The sequence below is a fragment of the Chiloscyllium plagiosum genome, unplaced genomic scaffold (genome assembly GCF_037043375.1).
Source record: "Chiloscyllium plagiosum isolate Xiang-an unplaced genomic scaffold, Cpla_swu_hap1 HiC_scaffold_18, whole genome shotgun sequence".
NCBI classification, from domain to species: domain Eukaryota; kingdom Metazoa; phylum Chordata; class Chondrichthyes; order Orectolobiformes; family Hemiscylliidae; genus Chiloscyllium; species Chiloscyllium plagiosum.
The window spans coordinates 70,116,595-70,139,008 of NW_028270156.1; the positions used below are offsets into that span (position 1 = coordinate 70,116,595).

General features: G+C 39.4%; 1 protein-coding gene across 1 annotated transcript in view; it reads right to left on the bottom strand.

The window, feature by feature from the left end:
* trim44 (TRIM family member 44) overlaps nucleotides 1-22,414 on the bottom strand; it is a 114,589-nt gene that overhangs the window by 67,238 nt on the left and 24,937 nt on the right. The window contains exons 2-4 of the mRNA XM_043706263.2: nucleotides 19,710-19,787; nucleotides 1,703-1,942; nucleotides 72-91 (exon numbers count right to left, since the gene is read on the bottom strand). Of these exons, the coding sequence (XP_043562198.2) occupies nucleotides 72-91; nucleotides 1,703-1,942; nucleotides 19,710-19,787 (338 nt within the window). The remainder of the gene's footprint in view (nucleotides 1-71; nucleotides 92-1,702; nucleotides 1,943-19,709; nucleotides 19,788-22,414) is intronic.

The following is a 22,414-nucleotide window of genomic DNA, read 5'->3' on the forward strand; positions in this document are numbered from 1 at the left end:
CCATGTTTGTGAATCAAAGTTCTAAATTGCTATGCTTCTTGTCACAACATTAACAATAAGGACCACAGTACCTGGGTTTCTCTTCAATAACCTGCAAGAAACAATACAAAGGTTCAGTGTTAGTCACCCAACTGATTATAATCACACTATTCTGTACATTTACACAATGGGCTTTCTTTATATTTCCCGTCCACTGGGAAATATGGCTTACATGAAAATCATGATGTAAAATGCCATTGTACTACAAGCCTAATTCGTACAACAACCATTGCCCTATCTAACCCCCCCTTAGGATCTGTACCCAATTTTGTAAGATATCATGTCCTTCAGGGGAAGCACAAAGATCTTGGTTACGCAGGTTAAACATGCATGAGCCTATCTAGCTCTCTGTGGGACTGAGCACCGAACTGGATCAATACCTACTATCCAAAATGGCCAGCAATGATGGGGGGTGTTAGCAAGTATTTGACCCACATCATTACAGCAGGGCATAAGGAACAGAACTCTCTGAAGTTTGCGTTACATGTATACAAGATGGTTAAGTGGCATTTAGCACACTTGCCTTCATTGCTCAGACATTTGAACATAGAGTTTGGGATGTTATGCTGACATTGTGAAGGACATTGGTGAGGCCTCTTCTACAGTACTATGTCCAGTTCTGGTTGCCCTGTTATAGGAAAGATATTATTAAACAGGAGAGGGTTCAGAAGAGATTTATGAGGATGTTGCTGGTTAGAAGTAGAGGCTGGATAGGCTGCGAGTTCTTTCACTGGAGAATCATAGGTTGAGGGGTGACCTTTTAGAGGTTTATAAAATCATGAGGGACATAGATACAGTAAATAGCAAATATCTTTTCCCTAGGATGGGAATTTCAAGACGAAGAGGCATATTTTTAAGGTTAGAGGAGAAAGATTTAAAAAAGACATGGGGGCATTTTTTTTTCACACAGAGAGTGGTTGATGTGTAGAATCAATTTCCAGAGAAAGTGTTTGATGTGGGTAAAGTTACAATGTTTAAAAGACATTTCGATAAGCTCATAAATAGGAAAGGTTTGGAAGGATATGGGTTGACAGTGCGATGCTGAAAAAGCACATCAGATCAGGCAGCATCCGAGGTGCGGGAAAATCAACTTTTGGGCAAAAGCAAACGTCGATTTTCCTGCTCCTCGGATGTTGCCTGACCTGCTGTGCTTTTCCATCACCACACTCTCGACTCTAATCTCCAGCATCTGCAGTCCTCACTTTTGCCCTTGGAAGGATATGGGCCAAGTGCAGACAGGTGGGAAAAGTTTAGTTAGGGATTATGGTCAGCATGGACTGGTTGGACTGAAGCGTCTATCTCCATGCCGAATGACTCTAGAAGAAAGTGAATTCATGAAAGTCAGCAGATGTAGGCTGTGGGCAAGGACGTGTAGGAAAATCAAAGCGGCAATCAGGATTTTTAAAATCAACAAAATTTACTTGAGCATCTGTGTAATTTGAAAACATTCATTATAACGTCTTTACAATGTTCACAGGAGCTGTGTAGTTAGCTCCTATTCTCTACCTGGCCTTTTACCTGAGCAGTAATTAGTGATAGTGTCAGTATTGACATGGTATGATTGGGAGTGGGAGCTTTAATTCCAGTAAGACTAGTCAGCACCAACCGTTTCCATTTTTCTCATTCAACCTCTCTACAAATACAGTGAGTGCACATCACTTACCTTCGGTTTCAGCAGTGCCAATTGATTGAAGGCATTCAACTGTCTTGTGATCTCCTGCATCTCCTCAGTGAGCTTCTCCATGGTGACATTAATCTCAGCAATCAGCTCAGCTACGTGGGCTGTGGCCACTGCCTCCTGTAGATCCACCAGGTGAAGGGCCTTGCGCTCTTCCTCAGTCACCAACTGCCTCATTTTAGCAAACTCCTGTTTAATGCAGTCCTCCATCTGTCCCTGAGTCACCTGCACCAATAAAAGGGTCAGTCAGAAAACACATTGGACAGACAGTGTGGCACTGATTGAGGATATGAGTGTACGGTAGTGACAGAAGGATGTAGGAGATCTAATAACATGTAGGAAGTAAAGGCTGTCACACAATTTGTAGTGCGCTATATCAGACAGAGTGAATTAACAGCGTGGTACATCAGACAATTTTGTACTAAATAAGGATATACATCAGACAATGTTGTATTACATGAGGGGTGTCCTACATCAGATAATACTGTCTTGTACTGCATAAAGGATTTGCCACATCACAGGAGCTCCCAACAGAGGGTCCACAATTCCTTAGGCATCCATCAGAAAATTTCAGACAGGCTACCAGCAAGAGACACAATAGGACTTCTTTTATCCTATGATTCATTCACCTGTCCAGCTGACTAAAATTTATGCTTAATTTGCACTTTTGAGTTATGGACAATCTGGATATTCAGTTTATTTGGCGCTTTGAGCAGGTGCTGGAAATCCAATCGACGCAGTGATTACAGCTGGAATTGGACAAGGGGACAAACAGAATGTTAAGGTTATCACCAAAGGCATCAAAAAGATTTTCTTAGTCCATTTGATAAGGAGCAGCCATAAAGTGGATAATAAATAATCAACCTTGAAGTAGAATCAATAATCAATCCAATAGGTGCCAGCAATGCTTGGGTTTAGGGACTGGTTCAAATTCAATTTTGTTAGTTTGTCTCTTCACTTTCTCAGAGTTGAAAACAAAATTGCAGCTACTACTAGTTATTGATTTAAAAAGGTTTTAAATCAGCTAATAAATACACTCACTGACTGCAATATATTAAGGTCATTTTGCTTATTTAAAAGAAGAACTTTATGGATTACATCCACTGAGAGGTTCTCACACACTCATGAAAGGATATGTAATGACGGAAATATTACTGCATCTGATGTTGCTTTATGACATGACTGTTACCTTTGCTTACTCAGTAGTTAACAACAAACTGAGTATCAATAAAGAAGAATGTCTCCTAATTCTGTAACAGAATTGTGTCCAAAAACACATATTAAGACAAACGTTTTAAGACCTCATTCATCCTGTGGCAGAATAGAAAAGCTTATGTTCTCTGAAAACTTTTGAGATCTAGTTTCCAATCTCTCTCATGCAGCATGGCGATGGAAAGAATGCGATAAATCACAAAACAAAAATAAGTATACACGATTAATTCTACACAGAAGAATGAACCTGTGTTTTGTTTCAGGAGTCCCTGGAATATTTATAAATGGGACAGGAGTCCTTGGAATCAAAAAGCTTGAGAGCCCATACCAATGCATTGAATGAGCAGTGTGCTATTTTAGACAATACTTCGTCGAATGGTAGGCCTGATATATATCAGATAATATTGTGCCGAGTGAGATTTGGAATAGGAAACAGTGAGGGGCTTTGGTATAATAGTGAGCGATAGCAGGTTGTATTGAAATAAATGAGGAGGTTGATGTAGCAGACATCAGTCGTTTCAACTCTTTTATAGCTTAGTTTCTGTGAAATATAAAGTGGTATTTGTGAGATTGATGTAGTCAGTGGGTGTGCATTCCAAAGACAGATGCAGAACTGCAGGGATTCACAATGAGAAATATATTAAGTGGCTTCCCCCCTCTTTGACCTCATTCTTTACTGAGGTTGACTAGCTACAGAGACATTATTGTCTATATAATAAATATTCTTACATCATCTGACAAATTCCCTTCATTATCCTCAGAGACTTCATTAGAAACCAAGGATTTTTCCAAGGGGAACAGGTTTTTTCCAATTTCTGTATATAGAGAATGAGTCTAGCTATTTTGAAACACTTTTAAAAAAGAAATGGCTTCAGAATACAATTCTACAGTTATTGTATAGACTGTTGAATCTATGAATGGGAACAATGACTGTGAGTAGAGCAGCAGAAAAAAAGGCAGTGAACCGTGAGATCCTGTCAGGGCTGAAAGCTTCTGGGAGAAAAGTTTTAATTGAATGCCATGTAGTGCTTTCTGCTAATCAGACAGTAGCCTTCAGATGACAAAACTACACAAAGGCTTCCAAGTTCCTCACTGCTGTCAAACACAACTGTGTCAAGGGCAAGTGATGTCCCATACCTGACAGGTGCAGTGGCAGGATAAATGAAACTCACCAATATAGGTGCGGTCACCTTCACCAGGGACTGCTGCCATTGAAGAACGGCTGAATTAAGACAGGCTGAAATTTGATGAACCTTCTGGCATCATGAGTTATCACATTGCTAACAATAGAAGGTAACAACTGAGAACTGATGCTTCCTGGAAGGTGACTGCTCTTAAAACGACAAACCCAGACTAGTATAGTACTCTTTCTACCGTTTTCTTCTTTCTCAGACTAAATAACTGCTTCCAAACAAATGGATGACACTGCCTGTGATAAAACAGCCTTCTTGGGATTCTGAACTGGGGTGTTGGATTCAGGAAGGCCAATTAATGAAGGACATAACTGGAGCCAATCTCTGCACATATAAAAACTTTTACTCACAGTTATAGATTCCAAGCAAGCACCTTGAACTCTTACAGCCATGGCATTTATTTATGGGGGCTCAAGTGAATCTCTGAGTAATGCCCACCTGCTCCAAACTACTTCTTCATTCATGCATTTCTTCTTATGAATTAGACAGTTGATTACTTAGAGTCAACCAGTTAATTTGAGCAATTCCCTTTTCTCTTTGTTCCAATTTAGCAAGGTCAATTCATAAACTCTTCTCACTCATTTAATTCACTGCCTGGACAATGTTTGACTGGCATTTGGGGATTTAATCAGGTGAGAAGATGATGGGTTCGACTCTGTCACCTTCCCACATTCACCCTGATTAAGGCCATGGAGAGTAAGCTTGTGGATAGCCTTCCTATCCCTCTGCCACAGGTGTGAACCAAGTGGATTGGTGGGTCTCGGCTTGTAGGGTGCACAACTTTTGCAGGCTTCTGGGTAGTCCCCTCAGGCAAAGTCACTCAGTGCCTGACTGAGGGATGCAGCATTAGAAAATTGGAGCCTGTTGAGAACCTTTCTCTTACTTTTGCTCGCTGCACCCTCCCCCTACAAATCTCCTGGATTGACATCACTCAGCATTATTTTGAGATCCAGAGATTTATCTCCAGTGGGTGTCTCACTGACAGCAACCAACACCTCCCACTGGTGCTGCTGAAAGAAAGAGCTGCTGGTCTCTGTCTTGTCAGCAGCTCTCAGAGGGTAGGGCTTTGATCCCAAGATACAAAATACTTTGCAAGAACTGTAACAAATACTACATTGGACAAACAGGCAGAAAACTAGCCACCAGGATACATGAACATCAACTAGCCACAAAAAGACATGACCCACTCTCCCTACTATCCTTACATACAGATGAGGAAGGACACCACTTCGACTGGGACAACACATTCATCCTAGGACAAGCCAAACAGAGACATGCATGAGAATTCCTAGAAGCACGGCATTCCAACCGGAACGCTACCAACAAACACATTGACTTGGATCCCATTTACCACCCCCTGAGAAAAAGAACAGGAAATGACATCACTGTTGGAAATGATGTCACCACAGGAAATGACATCGCCACTCCAAGGAAACCTAAACACATAAATAGAAAGTGGGCCATGCCACCAGTGCTTTATCCAGAGGCTCACTGATGATGTTACCTAGTATGGTGATGAAATGTCTGAAAATGAACCTTCCAGCTCAGCGAGCAAACCCACATCCACAAGGTCCTCTGTTGCCAAGTGCCTGAGGGGCTTTCATTTGATAGAGGTACAAACATAAGTGGACCACTCCAGTGGGTCACTTGAGTCAGCTTTGCTGCTCAATAAAATCATGGATGATTTGATTACTGCACATTGCTGCCTATCCCTGATAACGTCTTATCCTCTTGCTTATCTAGAATCCATCTGCTTCTACCTTAAAAATATTTAAGGATGCTGCTTCCACTACCTTTGTGGAAGAGAATTCCAAAGATTCATGATCTTCTGACAGAAAATGGTTGTCATGTTCTTAAGTGGACAACCTCTTATTTTTACAGACACCCCTTATTCTAGATTCTCCCACAAGTGAAAACATACCTTCCTCGCCCACATTGTCAAGACCCCTCAAGATCTTCCATGTTCAATTCACCTCTGACTCTAAACTCCAGTGAATACAAGGCAAACTCCCCATTCCCATTATTACTCTTGTCAAATTTCTTTCAACTGCTTTCTACACATTTACATGCTTCCTCAAATATGGTGACCCATAGTGTGCATTATCCTCTAGATGTAGTCAAACCAAAGTCCTTTATAGTTGAAACATTACCTTTGTATTTTTGTATTCAATTTCCCTCATGATAAACGATAGCATTCTATCAGCTTTCCTAATTACTTGCTGCACTTACACTTCTGTGATTTATGTATTCTGACACATGCAAGTCAGAGGTTGAAATTTCTCACCATTTAGATAATGTACTTCTTTCTTATTGTGCCTGCCAAAATGGACAATTTCATATTTATACAAAATATTTTTGTCTACTTACTTTTACTATCCATATGTCTTTGTCGAGTCCTTATATCCTCTTCATAACTTGCTTTTCTAATGAGCTTTGTGTCATCAGCAAATACCTCGGCCCTCAACCAAGTCATTTATATAAATTGTAAAAAGCTCAGGCGCTGGCATTGATCTCTGTGGCGCATCATTTGTTACATCTTTCCAAACATGAAAAGGAGTTATCTGTCTGTTTCTTGTGAGCTAACCAATCATTTATCCATGCCAATACTGAGTTTTTACTTTTCACAATAATCTTTGATGTGGCACTTTATCAAATGCCTCCCTGAAAATTAAATTTGACAAATCATCCAGTTCCCTTTCATCCACATGTTACTTCCTCAAAGAGGCAACATGGGGTTTTTCTGTCAGTGAAAAGGCTTCCATTGCTCCACTAAATACTGTCCACACTTTCTGTAGAATGTGCACTATTCCACAAAGACAATTATCTACTTGACTATCATTTGGTATGCAATCTTCAGGAGTCCCTTGTACATAATCTTACTTAAAATGTAAAAAATAATCCCAAACTCACTGTAACTACAATTACAAAAGTACTTTTAATAACCCTATCTCATCTCTAAGTTTTCCAAGCTAAAGTACACCATTTCCAATTTAACATTCATTTTGTTAAAATGAAACCAGCTGCCTTACCCATCAAAATGATTAGCATGTGAAACATCATTAAACATCATTCTTGGGTGACACAAAGTACATGAAAACACACTTATCCAGATTTAATATTTTTCATATTTTATTTCCCCCTTTAAATATTCTTAGCTATAGATGTTTCAACATCACACTACTTAACTCCAAACACATCAGAACTAACATTTGCTGTAGTCTGAGTAGGTTGTTGATTTAAAAGTTATTCCAGACCAATTCTGCTCAAAGTTTAAACCAACATAATTAAAAGCCTAAAACATTTGACTAAATTTTACCTCTGCTCCAATCTTATTAATAACACTTAATCTCAACTGATACATTTTCAAATTCTGCAGTGTGACACTGTTTGAAACCTTCAACTTGAATCATGAAGATACCTGTAACTTTTCCTTTATGATATCAGTAAAATATTGTGGAATCTGCTCTTAGTTGAACACAGCCAATTTTGAGCTGATCTTACCTAAATATACCATACACTGAGGGCATCATTCAGGCCACAGATTCATTTTAGTCTATAATTTACCATCTGCATCTGTTGTCTCTTTGAACAGTTTCAGAAACAATTCTTTTGAAAAGTAAAGTCCTACATAAATATGCCTTGTGTGGATTGATTTATGCGTGCCTTGATGTGTGGTCAAAAACGCTCAAAAATGTTTTCAAGGTTACTTTATCACATATAGGAGAGTTCATGCTAACATCTGTATCACTCAGTCTCTCTTCAGAATACCAAACTCACCTTAACCTGTTATTCCATCTGCAGAATCACTTGCAAATCCACTTGGGGGTTAAATCCAAATGCCCCTCATCTAGTGATCATAGAATCACAGAATCCCTACAGTGTGGATACAGGCCATTTGGCCCAACAGGTCCACACTAACCTTCAGAAGAATATCCCACCCAGACCCATTCCCCTACCCTATTACTTTACATTTCCTCTGACTAACGCACCTAACCTACACAACACCATGGACAATTTTGGTATGGCTAATTCATCTAACTGATGCTTCAGAATAAATTCCAAACTCTCTCCAACTGTCTGATTCCCTTTAATTTGGTTATTTGATTAAGTCATCCTCTGTTTGACAATACAACAATAGGGCACAGTGTGATGAATCTACAAGGGGATACAGACAGGCTGAGTGAATGGGCAAAGACTAGGCAAATTGAGTAGAATGTAGGAATTTGAGAGGTCATGCATTTTGGTAGGAACAAACAATATTTAAGAGAAGACAGCCTTTAAACAGAAGTGCAGTACAGTTTTCTTTTACATGAAATACTATAAGTTAGCATGCAGGTGCAACAAATAATTAAGAGGGCAAATTATACTTTGACTTTTATTGCTGGGATTGGAGTTAGGTCGAGAGAGGGGACTGCTGAAAGGATTTCAGCAATCATGTTCATATTTTTTTTCCAGCTGTCTCTGAAATTGACATTAATAATGGAGGAGAATTTACCAATCAGAAACTTTCCTGGTCCTCCTAGTCTAAATCTGTGTTCATTTCACCATGACTTTGCATTTCATAATCCTTTTGTCCTTGATATGTATAATTGAAGAAAGGCAAAATTTGACCAGGATCGATAAAGGATAAATGTAAATACTGTTGCCCTTGTCCTTGTCTCAATCCCATAGATCCATGGCAATTACCTCATTACGGTTGTGTGCCAATGGAAAAGTTCTCATAAAATATGGGGGCATTCTCTGCCACTTTGTTCAATTTTCACCCTTTTCACTTAGGTTTTAGTACTCACCTTCAATACACTTCATCAAAAATATCTGCATATTTCTGCAGGATTTTGACCTTTGACAAATATGATGAGGAATCTATGCAAATTTTAAAAAATTAGTTTTTATTTATCTAAAAATGACATGAAACAAAAGGTTTTGTTAAAAGGTTATTGTGATGTAGATTGTGTGATTTAAATTTTTAACATATTTTATTTCAAATCTGATTTTGTTCTGTGCCTATGGTTAAATTGTCGATATTCCTGTGGCTATGGTGAACTAGCTCAAAGGTAGAAGACAGAGAGGGTGGTGGTGGAGGGTTGTTTTTCAGACTGGAGGCCTGTGACCAGTGGAGTGCCACAAGGATCGGTGCTGGGTCCTCTACTTTTTGTCATTTACATAAATGATTTGGATGCGAGCATAAGAGGTACAGTTAGTAAGTTTGCTGATGACAACAAAATTGGAGGTGTAATGGACAGCAAAGAGGGTTACCTCAGATTACAACAGGATCTGGACCAGAGGGGCCAATGGGCTGAGAAGTGGCAGATGGAGTTTAATTCAGATAAATGCGAGGTGCTGCATTTTGAGAAAGCAAATCTTAGCAGGACTTATACACTTAATGGTAAGGTCCTAGGGAGTGTTGCTGAACAAAGACACCTTGGAGTGCAGGTTCATAGCTCCTTGAAAGTGGAGTTGCAGGTAGTTAGGATAGTGAAGAAGGCATTTGGTATGCCTTCTTTTATTGGTCAGAGTATTGAGTCCAGGAGTTGGGAGGTCATGTTGCGGCTGTACAGGACATTGGTTAGGACACTGTTGGAATAATGTGTGCAATTCTGGTCTCCTTCCTATCAAAAAGATGTTGTGAAACCTGAAAGAGTTCAAAAAAGATTAACAAGGATGTTGCCAGGGTTGGAGGATTTGAGCTATATAGAGAGAGGCTTAACAGGCTGGGGCTATTTTCCCTGGAGCGTCGGAGGCTGAGGGGTGACCTTATAGAGGTTTACAAAATTATGAGGGGCATGGATAGGGTGAATAGGCATAGTATTTTCCCTGGGTTCAGGGAGTCCAGAACTAGAGGGCATAGGTTTAGGGTGAGAGGGGAAAGATATAAAAGAGACCTAAGGGGCAACTTTTTCACAGAGGGTGGTACGTGTATGGAATGAGCTGCTAGAGGAATTGGTGGAGGCTGGTGCATTTGCAACATTTAAGAGGCATTTGGATGGGTATATGAATAGGAAGGGTTTGGAGGGATTATGGGCTGGGTACTGGCAGGTGGGACTAGATTGAGTTGGGATATTTGGTCTGCATGGACAGGTTGGACCGAAGAGTCTGTACATCTCTTTGACTCTATGACATCTTGATGGAGCACCTTTCTGACCAAATTGGCTTATTTACCTTAGGACTGCTTACAACCAAACAAAACAAGGTAAACTATTTTGCATCAAGGTTTCTGTTCGAAATTCTGGAAATAAGATAAATACCTGCAGCTTGGAAAAAAGATTTTTTTTCCAGTTTGGGGGCAGTTTTGTGAAGTTCTTGCAGAAGATGTATGTATAAAGAAGTTCTCCAGAGAAGGGGAGAAGACAGTTAAACTAAATTAGGACATTAAGTTCCGTGACAATTCTAGATATAAGTGTTTTGATTAAACTCTGATGAGGTTATTTGAAGCCATGAACATAAAAACGCAAATGTTTAATAGCTCCAGGAAAAAAGCTTTCAGATTTTCCAGAATGGAAGTTGAAGTCATGATTTACGTAAGTATTAGAATTTTTTTGGAGTGAGTACTGTACTTTGGTGATGTGGATGGGATAGTTTTGGGATTCGTAAAAGGGTGTTTTGGGATTGTGGGGTTAAATTTCTATTATATGTTTCAAAATCCTTAAAAGTTTATTAGACAGTATTTTACCTCAATGCCATTTGCTGAGAAAAAACTTTAGTTTTATTGTTTAACTTCAATCAGCAACATTACATTCCTATGTTTCAGCAAAAAGCTCACGAAAACTAAAACAAAATAAAATATGATCTGTCAAGCCAGATTTCAAATCAGCCTTTAGTCTTTGTTCAGTAATATCATTAACTGGGATCACAACACCACAAAATTGTCCTGACAGAGTAAACCATGGATCAACTGATTTTTAAACATAACTGCCATATCATGTCCAAATCACTGAAATCATTTTCATTCAGATCATTGTGCATGTGAAAAGTATGCAGTGTACAAGTGTGTGGAGTGAAATGCTGGTCACGAGCAATGTTGACTATGTTGCTGGTCCTTGCCTATTGCAGACAGATATCTTGGTGAAATGGATGCAATGATAGGCATCATTGAAAAAGGTACCTTTACATATAAGACAGTCTTGTATTATGCTTACTGTACAGATTGAGAGGGAACCAATTGAATGTCCCAGGGCACTGTGTGAGATCTTGCATTAGCCATGTGCATTGTGACCCAGAGATACCTTTGTTTTTAATGATGCTTGTGATCACTTCATCAACAGAATAGAATTCTTTCAATGTGCAAGTGATTATTGGCTTCACTTCATACACATTTGTGCCTGGTGTCCTGGGGTTGGCAGAATGCCTATATCCTTGAGAACATTTGTGTTCTGGCTATGAGGGAGGATCCAGATGTTTTACAATGGTCTTTACTGGAAGACAAGGATTACCCACTGTGATCGTAGCTGATGTTTCCACAAGCTGCTGACTGAAACATTATCATCCAGCGCCATTGTGGAGCAGATGATAAGCTGGCTGATGATGAGGTTCCATTGCCTGGACCAGTCAGGTCTGCCACTTTAGCATATTCCATATAGAATGCACTGTACTTTCCTAGTAGCTGGGTGCAATGATCATTCACTGATTGTAAGACTGTTGAACTACAGGTAGCTTATTTCTGAGACAAATGCTGCTTCTGTTTATTTGATTTCTGTTTGGTTTAGATGTTTGCAAATAAGGCAACTGAAAGTTTCTTTGTATGTGATTGTCCCAATTTGAACAATGATGAGATGCTGGGCTGGAGTCGGCCATGGGAAAAAACAGCAGTGACTTAAAGATGTGGCTAAGGCCAGCTAAGCTGAGGGGCCTGGTGCTTAAACAGCAACAGGTATAGGAATGTATGAGTGCAAGAAGATGTCAGCTTTGCCGTTTCTATACAGTCAGATGCTTTAGTTACAGCTGCTGCGCAGTTATATCAAGGATGAAGGACAATTCCAGACTACTACCACATGAACAGGTCCATGGCTGGGGTTCGAAGATGGCATAGGAGCCAATATATCCCAGCCATAGCAAGTAGGACAGCATTTCACAAAAGGGGTGCCATAAGGGGATGGTGGATAGCTAATGAGGCAGGTTTGAGATGATAGTGTGAGAAAACTTGCTCAGCCTCATGGAGAGAAAAACCACTCATGAAACTCAGAAAGTAACAGTGCCAAAGGATTCAGCCCGACATCACTATTTGTAAATGGCTTACTCCAGCTATTTTATATGCAATCATAACTTGCTTTTGTTAACTCAATGTGTTGCCATCCCCAAATGTAAAGCAAATACTCCTTTACTTTAAACCAATCCTGTTTACTTGCGTGTGTAGATAACACTTTTAACCAGTTTAATCCAGTACAATCAAACTGAGGCAAATGAGTCAATGACTGACTCATACATGATCATAATTCTCTGTGACAAGTAAAAATTTCCTTGGATTCAACAATATCTTTAAACTACTCCTCAGAACGTTGGTGTCATTTTCAAGACCCTGCCTCTCCACTTTCGGCATTTCATCGCACAATAAACTCTGAGTCACACTAAATCATCTGTTCTGTTCTTCAGATGTTCCTGGGATTCATTTGCCTGTTAATACTTTCCAATTCTGTCTTATTGCTGGAAAAGCCAGATCTGTTATTCTGCCTATCTTTTGTCCCTCTGCTATATTGATGTTTCTGTCTAATGTCTGGGCTATTTTGAAATCTGGCAATCACTGTGTTCTCTACTCCTGATGGTAATCCAGAATGTTTAATCTGTTCCACAAAAGCTGAAGGGGATGTTAGCTTCCACAGGAACAATTTCAAAACAGCAAATATCTCATCCAACAGAATCCACCCTCTTCAAGAACTGAACAGCAGTCAGGTTAGGATCCTTTCCCATGTAAGGTACCTCAGCACCATCCGGCAATTTAAAGGCAGTACTGATCCATGGATATCTAAACTGAATTTTATCGATCCTTCAAAACATCCATGATATATCTCTTCGTGGAATGATTATCTGTTCTCGGGAATCTATCAAGGTCTGACCATGCTTCATTATAATAAACAAATATTATTTCCTGCAAATTTCGTCCATAAAAACTAATTCTTCTTCACTATCCAACTGTCATTTATTTTACAAAGTATTTCACTTTTTGGAGAAAGTGACAACACCAAAACCATATCTTGTTCCTCTTTGCTAAGTACTGTGATCCCACCTGATGGACAAATCAAATTCCAGTATGAAACCTGCCTTGACAGATCCTACTTTTTTAACCTGTGAAAGTCAGTTACTGATCTGTTCATAATAGTCTCCCAGAATGCCTTCAACATAAAGCATACAACATTATTTAAACAAGAGAAAAGTGTGAACTATATGACACTAAGCGGAATAGGTTGGAAATATCTCCTTACAAACATCAGAAAGGGTTAAAACTAATTCAGACAAAGACTTCTATCAGACTCAGAAGGTTAACCTTGTTCTTCTTTCTCCACAGATGCTACCGGACCTGCTGTGTTTCTCACTCTGTGCTTGTTTCAGATTTCAAGCATTTGCAATAGTTTGCCTTTATTTCAACTGACACTATAGCTTCTATCCCAGCTGTGTCATTACAAACACCAAACCCTCAGCAAAGATTTACAACAATTTCCACATTAAGGCTTCCTGTTCAGATGGCAACTCTGCAGGCAGTTTCCTTCTGATGAATTTCTGCACATTGACGCGACACTTTTTCTTGAATTAGGATTGCTCCCTGAAACCCCTGAAATAAACTGCAAACTAAATTCATGATTAGATTAAAATAAACAGTAAACAGGAGTTCCTTAAACTTCAGTTCCAATAGCCTTGCAGGATTTCTTAACATGAAGTTTTACATCCACTCTCTGTTTGTACACACACAAACACTGACTAATTGACTTGCTTCTAGACTTGTGTGTGTGTATTTGGACCCCTGTTGCGAGTTAACAACAATTTATTTTGCTACCTAGTTTTTATGCACTAAACTATTACCCCCGTCTCTTCATTTCAAAGGTTAGAAAACCTCGTTAAAAAACACACATTGACAGACAGGCCTCCTGATTTTCAAATATCAAGCCCACAAGAACAAATCTAAATCAAAACTAAAATGTTATCTCTGCTTTCGTTACACATGTGAACATAGGAATTGGGAGTTGGAGTAGGCAATTCGAGCCCACACCGCCATTTAACATGTTGATGACTGATTTTATCCTGGTATCAATTCCACCCTCCTGCCAACTCCCCATAGCCCTTTATCCCACTTTTCATCAGAAACACCATCTATTGCCTTCTTGAATCTGTTGATTTATTTTGCCTCCACTGCACCCTTGGGCAGGGAGTTCCACAGATTCACACCCTTTTGAGAAGTAGTTTTGTCTCATCTCCGTTTTGAACATAGCTCCTCTTATTCTATAACCTATGACCTCTTATTCAAGACTGTCGCACAAGAAGGAACACCTATTCAATGTTCACCTTATCAATCCTCTTTAGCATTTTATGTATCTCAATCAGATGCCCCTCTCATTCTTCTGAACCCCAGCAGCTGCAAGCCCAAGCTATTCAACTGCTCCTTTCATACCCAAAATCAACCTTGTAAACCTCTTCTGAACTGCCTCAAGTGCCACAAGTAAGGAGACCAAAACTGAACACAGGACTCCAGGTATAGTCCCACCAACATCTGATATCATTGCAACAACACTTTTTTTACTTTTATAATCCAGACAGTGCATAAATGCTAGGATTCCAACTGCCTTTCTTATTATAGGCTGTTGTTGGAGACCATGCGGAGGCGGGTACTGTGGATGCTGGAGATTAGAGTCAAGATTAGAGTGGTGCTGGAAAAGCACAGCAGGTCAGGCAGCATCTGAGGAGCAGGAAAATCAATGTTTCAGGCAATAGTCCTTCATCAGTAAAGAGGCTGGAAGCCTTGGAGGTGGAGAGAGAAATGGGAGGGGGGTGAGCTGGGGAGAAGGTAGCTGAGAGTGCAATAGGTGGATGGAGGTGGGGGTGAAGGTGATAGGTTAGAAAGGAGGGTGGAGTGGATGGGTGGGAAGGAAGATTGATAGGTGGGACAGGTCATGAGGATATTGTTGAGGTGGAAAGTTGGAACTGGGGTATGGTAGGGGGAAGGGAAAAGAGGAAACTGGTGAAGTCCACTGTTGTTGGAGACAAACTTTCTTGTACAGAGACGTCCAGATCTCTCCGCACTGTATCTGCTTCCCATTTAAGTAATAATTTGTCCTTTTATTTTTCTGGCCAAAATGAACAACCTCGCCCTTATCCACATTAAACTCTTTCTGCCAGATTCTGGCCCATTCTCCTAACCTATCAAAATCCATCTGCAAACTTTTATCTCCTCATTATAGCCTGCATTTCCCACCTATTTTAGAATCATTCATGAATTTTGTTGTGATACACTCTGTCCCTGCTTACCAATCATGTATTCGATTGTAAATTGTTGAAGTCCAAGACCTGAACCTTACTGCAAAATATTAACTAAATTTACATTTATTCATAAGATTAGGGATGGGAGTCATATCCATATTTCGACTTCCTTGTTCTGATGAGGTACTTCAGACTTTAAGAACATTGGAGGGTAATCATAGTCCAACAATTTATATTTGCTTTCTGTCACTCTAGAATCATAATTTCTCATTTGAATTTATTTTTTCTTAGTTTTCTTCATCTTTTGGCAACCATTTTTTCCTTATATTTTAGAAAGCCAGTTGGCGGACGTTAAAACTGGATATACGGTTTTATACAATTACATAAGCATTCCTTTACACATTTACAGATTATAAGCAAATATTTACTTAAGATGGCACAAGTGAATCCCCAATTAGTGCCCACCACCTGCCTAAGATTACACACAATTAAGAGAGAGCACGATAATGCAAAGTTTCAGTAATAGCAAAAGGTAGATAAAATAGTTGCCATGACTTTGGGTAGTCTCAGCACCTTTCAACAAGGCTTAGGCTCATTGCAGTGATGGGATGGGAAGGTATTCAGCCAGGAGACCGGGCCTAAGGAATATTATCATGGTATGGAGATCTCTACATTGGAATTTTATTATGCAATAACTTGGGAATATTTGATTATGCAGATTCAAGGAAGCTTTGTCTTTTATCCAACACATGCTATATTTGCTGTGGGAACCTCTGATAAGGCAGTGTCAAGGAAGTTTTACATCACATTTAATCTGTTTTCTGTCTCATTGCCTCATTTAGCCGTGCTTGTTATAGGAGTAGAATGCATTGGATACAAAAAATAGAATCTGCAGCTCTCCTCAGTGCTGACCGGCTGATGCTGAACAACTAGAGGAATAATTAAGCAGTGGAGAAGTGGCAGATTCCTGGTTTAGGCCATCTGACAAATACAATTTCTGGAATGAAGGAGCTAATTCCTACACAACTGTGAGAAATTATAGATCTTGAAGCTACTATGAGCACAGAGCACAGCAAGTGGCTCAACAATGGCAGCATATCAGATAGCATTGAGAAAGTGGGTGGGAAATACAACATTACTGACTTCAAGGAGTGTTGTGGAATATATGCAATAAGAAGTTGAAAAGCAAACTGATTATTAGAAAGGAGCAATTAAAAATGTAAATTTGAAATACTTAACTGATGACAATAAATGTCTATCCTAAAAGCACAAAAATTAAAACAATTGTCTGGGTTCAAATCTCAACTTGATTATCAGAGTCTGAAGGAGCCTTCTTTTAGCCTAGTGGCTTTTATGTTATTAATCCCCCACATACAGAGTGGTCCAACTGCAGCTCATGAGAATTAAAGATAATATGACATCAAATCAATAAGTTTACGACGTTAACAAAAGCCTAAAGATGGGAAAGATTTTAGAGTTGAGCAAAGAAAGACTAAGAAATTGAAAAGAAAGAATATAATCACAAGAGATACAAAAACAGATTGTCCTTGTTCCCATACATATGTATCTAGAAAGATATGTGAAAGTAAACATGGATTCATGAGGTGCACAGGCAACTGAAATTATAACAAGGGAAATAAGGAAAGGGCAGAGACATAAAACAAATATTTTGAGTAAAATTTAGAAAATCATGCCTAAAGCATGGGATTGTTTTGGAGTTCGAGAGGTTGAAGTCCCAATTTGCTTCAACTTAGCCTGTCTGTAATATGTTATGGATAGATGGATAGGGGGAGAGGGGGGTAGGGGGAGGCTTCCAACTGGTTACTCAGCTGGCCACCAACTTTTCTCCCACCACCTCCTCTGACAATTTTCCACCCTAAGAATAGAATTGGAACCAGAGTTTTACAAAACCACACCCAAAGTATAATGCACAGTTTGCTCCCTTATACAAGGGCAGCCTAGGAGGAGTGCAACAAAGGTTTAGTAGATAGGTTCCTGGGCTGACAAGATAGTCTTGCAGGACAGATTTGAAAAAATTAAACTCCATACTGTTTAAAAGTGATGAGAACTGATCAAATTGAAATTATCAAAAGTCTTAACACGGTGGCTGCTGAAAACCAATATTCACTTGGATGGGTTAATGTTAAGGTTAACCCTAATCCCTGAATTTAGAACACAGAAGTATTCATGAGTTATGAGAACTGCCAAATAAAGTGACAAAGCTCCACTGAAACAAAGGGCAGGATTTTCCCTTTCTTTTAAATGTGCAGAGAGGACATCTTTATGAGCGAGACACAAATAAGAAAGCGAGCTGCACAACAGCACTGAAGACCAGAAGGAACAGGAATGCAAGTGACTTTTGGGGTGGATGGGTGGGTGAAGTGGGGATGTTTGGTCATAGGCTAGGGTTTATGAGGTAGGAGGGAACAGAGGCAGCGACAAGGAGGTGATTTTCAAAATTTATGTCAATAATTACCCCAGATTGGACAGATCAAGGCCTCTCCACACACATAATCCAGCTGGTAGGCCACCCTATTTTGAGTGAAAAAGGTACCAGGAACACAGTTAATCAGACCTTTGAGGGATGGGGCCCTTAACGGTTAATTGACCATTACAGAAAAGTCAACTCTGGGTCTTACAGCCCAAACCTTAGTCTCTGAGGTGGCAGGAAGGTCAAACAATTGAATGGGTTGAATCAGTAGGAAAAACCCCTACCAGGAAGGGTGATTGGAAGGGAGGTCACTATGTGTACTTATGACAAAAATGAATAATTTCTTGATTAGTAAGAGGATCATGGGTTGTGGGGAGAAGGAAGGAGAATGGGGGTTAAGAAACGCAACAGACGTAATTGAATGGCAAAGCAGGATTGATGGACCGAATGGTCTAATTCTGCCCCTATTTCTTCTGGTGGTGTGTGACTGTGTGTACACGCTTGGCCACTTCACCTATCCCTGACCACACTGGCTCCTGATCAAACAATGTCTTGATTTTAAAATCCTCATCCTTGTTTTCAAATTCCACCTTGGCTTCACCGCACACGAGTTCTGAAATCACCTCCAGCTTCACAATCCTCCAAGGTATCTGTGCTGTCTAATTCTATCCAATTTTAATCACTCCAGCATTACTGACCATACCTTCAATTACCTCACTCCTAGACTCTGGAATTTCCTCTCTACACTTGTCTGCATCTTTACCTCACTTTTTTCCTTTAAGTTGCTCCTTAGAACCCAACCCCTTGACCAACCTTTTCGACCTAAAATCTTTTTATGTCACTCAGCGTCATGTTTTGGTTTAAAATGTTGCTGTGATGTGCCTTGGAACATTTTATGTTACTTTAATTATTGTTGTTTTATGACCTCAGGACATCTCAAAAAACTTTACAACCAGTTAAGTACTTTTGAATTGTAGTCACTATTGCAATGTAGGAAGTACAAAGCCAGTTTCAACAAAGCAAAGTTATCAATCTGATGATGACGAGATAATTTGTTTCTTGGTGTGGTTCAAACAGTAAATATTGACCAGAATACGGGTGACAACTCCTTTCCTCTGCTTTGAATAGTGCGATGGGATCTTTTACATCCAGCAGAGGTCTGGTGGCAGGTCAGTTTTTAAAAAAATCTTATCTGAAAGATGGCACTTCGGATTGTACTGAAGAGCCAACTGAGATTATATGTTCAATTCACTGCAGTTGAACAGGAAATGATCAACCTCTAATTAGAGGCGACAGTATTACCACTGGGTCAGACTTGACATGAAATTGTGAAGCAGGGATAGTGTATGAACTCTATTCTTGACTGAAACTTAAAATGAACTACAAGATCACAACTGCTGTATTTATTTATCTCAAAGATCTATATGTACGGTGAATTTTCTAAGAACACATCACACTGAATCATACAATGTTGAAACAGTATCAGTGTTATTATTTAGTCAGAATGTAACACATTAGAAGGTTCCACAACCAGTAAGGAAATAAATAGCCAGATAAACTTTTTTTGATGGTGTTGACCAATGGAGAAATATTAGCCAGGACATCAAGAGAACCTGTTGTTTAGCTACAAATTGTCTACGAGATATCACCTGTTTGCCTAACGTTATTTTAAGAATGGTGTCTCATGTTAGCTCAAGTGCAAGAAACTATCTCTAAAAAGAGAATAGAGTATTGATACAGAGGAGTAGGCACATACATTGGGGTCTGAGCTTTTCATCTTCAATCGTTCCACCATCTCCAGCATGGCACCCTTCAGGTCAATCGGAGGTCGATTCTAAGGAAGAGGAAAGGAGATAAGTCATAAAGAAGTCCAAACACACCCAGCTTAGCTTTCAGCTTTTGACCTCATAGGTACAAGACACTAGGGATATCCCAATGTTATTTCATTTTTATATATACACGCCCTTTTGTATCCTATGAAACATACTGTAAAGGATATTTAAAAAGTTCATACCTTTGAAAGAGTAATTTATTCCCTAAATGGAAATGAACACTGGAGGACAAAAGGGGAACGGGGATAGTCTAACTTCAGTCACCAAAGAACGATGGTGGGGTCCCAGCCGAGGAGCAACTTTTGTTTTGGAAAACTGGGAAAAGATGATTTCTTATACACTTGTTAGCAGAAATGTAAGAAACAATCTCACATCCAGATCATTTTGCTTTGAGATCAAGTGCATATTGTTTGGATAGGAACTGGGACTAGTAGAAGTTAGTGCTTTATTCACTGTGATCATCATAATATGAGTACATGACAGACTCTGTGTACTTGTGCAACTGAATCACAAACCTGTCCTTTATAAATGGAAATCTTGCCCCTTTAGTGATTAAACATCATTTTTCTGTGTCACAGCGATAAAAAAACTCTCCAACTTCAATCAGAAAAGTCAATCTTGCCAACACTTGAGATATCTCTCTCCTTTCTATCTCTGAGAACCACGTGCATTAAGTGCGAAATTGATAAGTGGTTAAAAGTGTGTTGGCAGTCCTGTAAAATAATTCAAAAGTACTAGCATTGATTAGTGCCCTTACACACAGATTCCCACAAAATATAATTTTGGATTCATTGATATTGAACTAGAATTGAATCCAACTGGCAGGATGAGAAGTATACCTTTACTGTTAGCAGAAAAGGCACAGCTCAGTAAAGGGACCTTCATTTACACAATGCTTCATCATATTTCACTGAAAGATCTGAGTGATTCATATATAATTCATTGCTTTGCAATACAATCATCACTATCATGTGCGTAGGTGAATGAACAGTTCATTCCTTTTTTGGATTGCATTGCTTGAGGGATGAACGTTGGCCAAGAAATTGGGAGAACTCCCTGTCGTTCATCAAGTACTCCCTAGGATTTTTAAGATTCATTGAATAGTCAGTCAAAGCATGTGTTTAAGGAAAATTAATGCTGTGCTCCCTCAGTATTCCAGTTCCCTGTCAGCATACACATTCAGTTGCTGGAGGGAGGCTTGAAAACTGAAACCTTAGAAAATGAATCTGGGGAGATGACTATAGGGAGTAAGGAAATAGGGGCAGAGAAGTTAAACAGATACTTTGCAACAGTCTTTATGGTGGAAGATACTTTGAACATTCCATCAATACTAAAGAATATCACTGGGAAATTAAGTACCACCTCTGTCACTAAAGAAGTAGTATTAGACAAACAGGGCTAATCGGGCTAAAGGCAGATAATCCCTCTGGCCCTGATGGCTTCCATTCTAGTGCCAACACACTTTTAACCACTTATCAATTTCGCACTTAATGCACGTGGTTCTCAGAGATAGAAAGGAGAGAGATATCTCAAGTGTTGTACTAGATGCAAGGTAGTGGATACATTGGTTGTAACTTCCAAAAACCCTTGGATTCTGGAGAATTACGGAAGGATTGGAAAAATGCTAATGTGACACCCCTACTCAAAAAGGGAGAAAGGCAAAAGCTGGTTAACTATAGGCCAATTAGTCTAATATCTATTATTGGAAAAGTAATGGAATCAATTATTAAGGAAGTAACAGCTGAACATTTGGAAAATCATCATCTCATCAAGCAGAGTTAATATTCATTCATGAAAGGGAAATCATGTTTGACTAACTTATTAGAGTTTTTCAAGGAAGCCTCAACCAGAATGGATAGAGGGGAACCAGAATGAGAATGTGTATAGGGTATAAGCAGGCAGAGAGAAAGAGTTAAGTTCTGAGTTTTGTGAAACAAGAAGTTCAGCTGAGCATGCCTCAGATCAGACAAGAACTTACAGTTAACACAGGGGTGCTGGAGGCAAGGGTAATGGGTTAACAAGGTGGAAAATCATTCGTTATGTAGAGCCATTTAACAAGATGAGGTAGCATTCAGTATGTAACGTCAGTAAACAAGGTGAAAAGTATTCATTATGTAAAGTCAATTATTCATTGCGTAACCGCAGATGGCTTAATCTTTACTGTTGATACTTATTGATTTTAACAGTCACCCAATTAACATGTATGTTGCCTTATTTGGATGCTCCTCCCTGTAAAATGACTATATAGTTAATTGAGAAACTGTTGTTCGAGAGAAGACCATGAACTCATGTCTCTGTGCAGGTGGGTGATCATTCTCTCTCCCTTCAGGGCTCCGAATAAAGACAATGGAGGTAAAACTATATTGGGTCTCTGAGTGTTTTGCTTCGACTGAGAGGGGAACCGGGCCGACAAGTATACATGTTGCATTTGGACTTCCAAAGGTTGTTTGACAAGATACCTCATAAAGTTACATCATAAGGTAAGAGAAACACATGGTGCTAGGAGTATAATGGCCTGGATAGAAATTTGGCTTGAGCAGGAAACAACAAATAGGGATAAGGGGTTCTTTTATACATTGGCAACATGTGACCAGTGTGTTCTGCAGGGGACAGTGCTGAGACTACACAT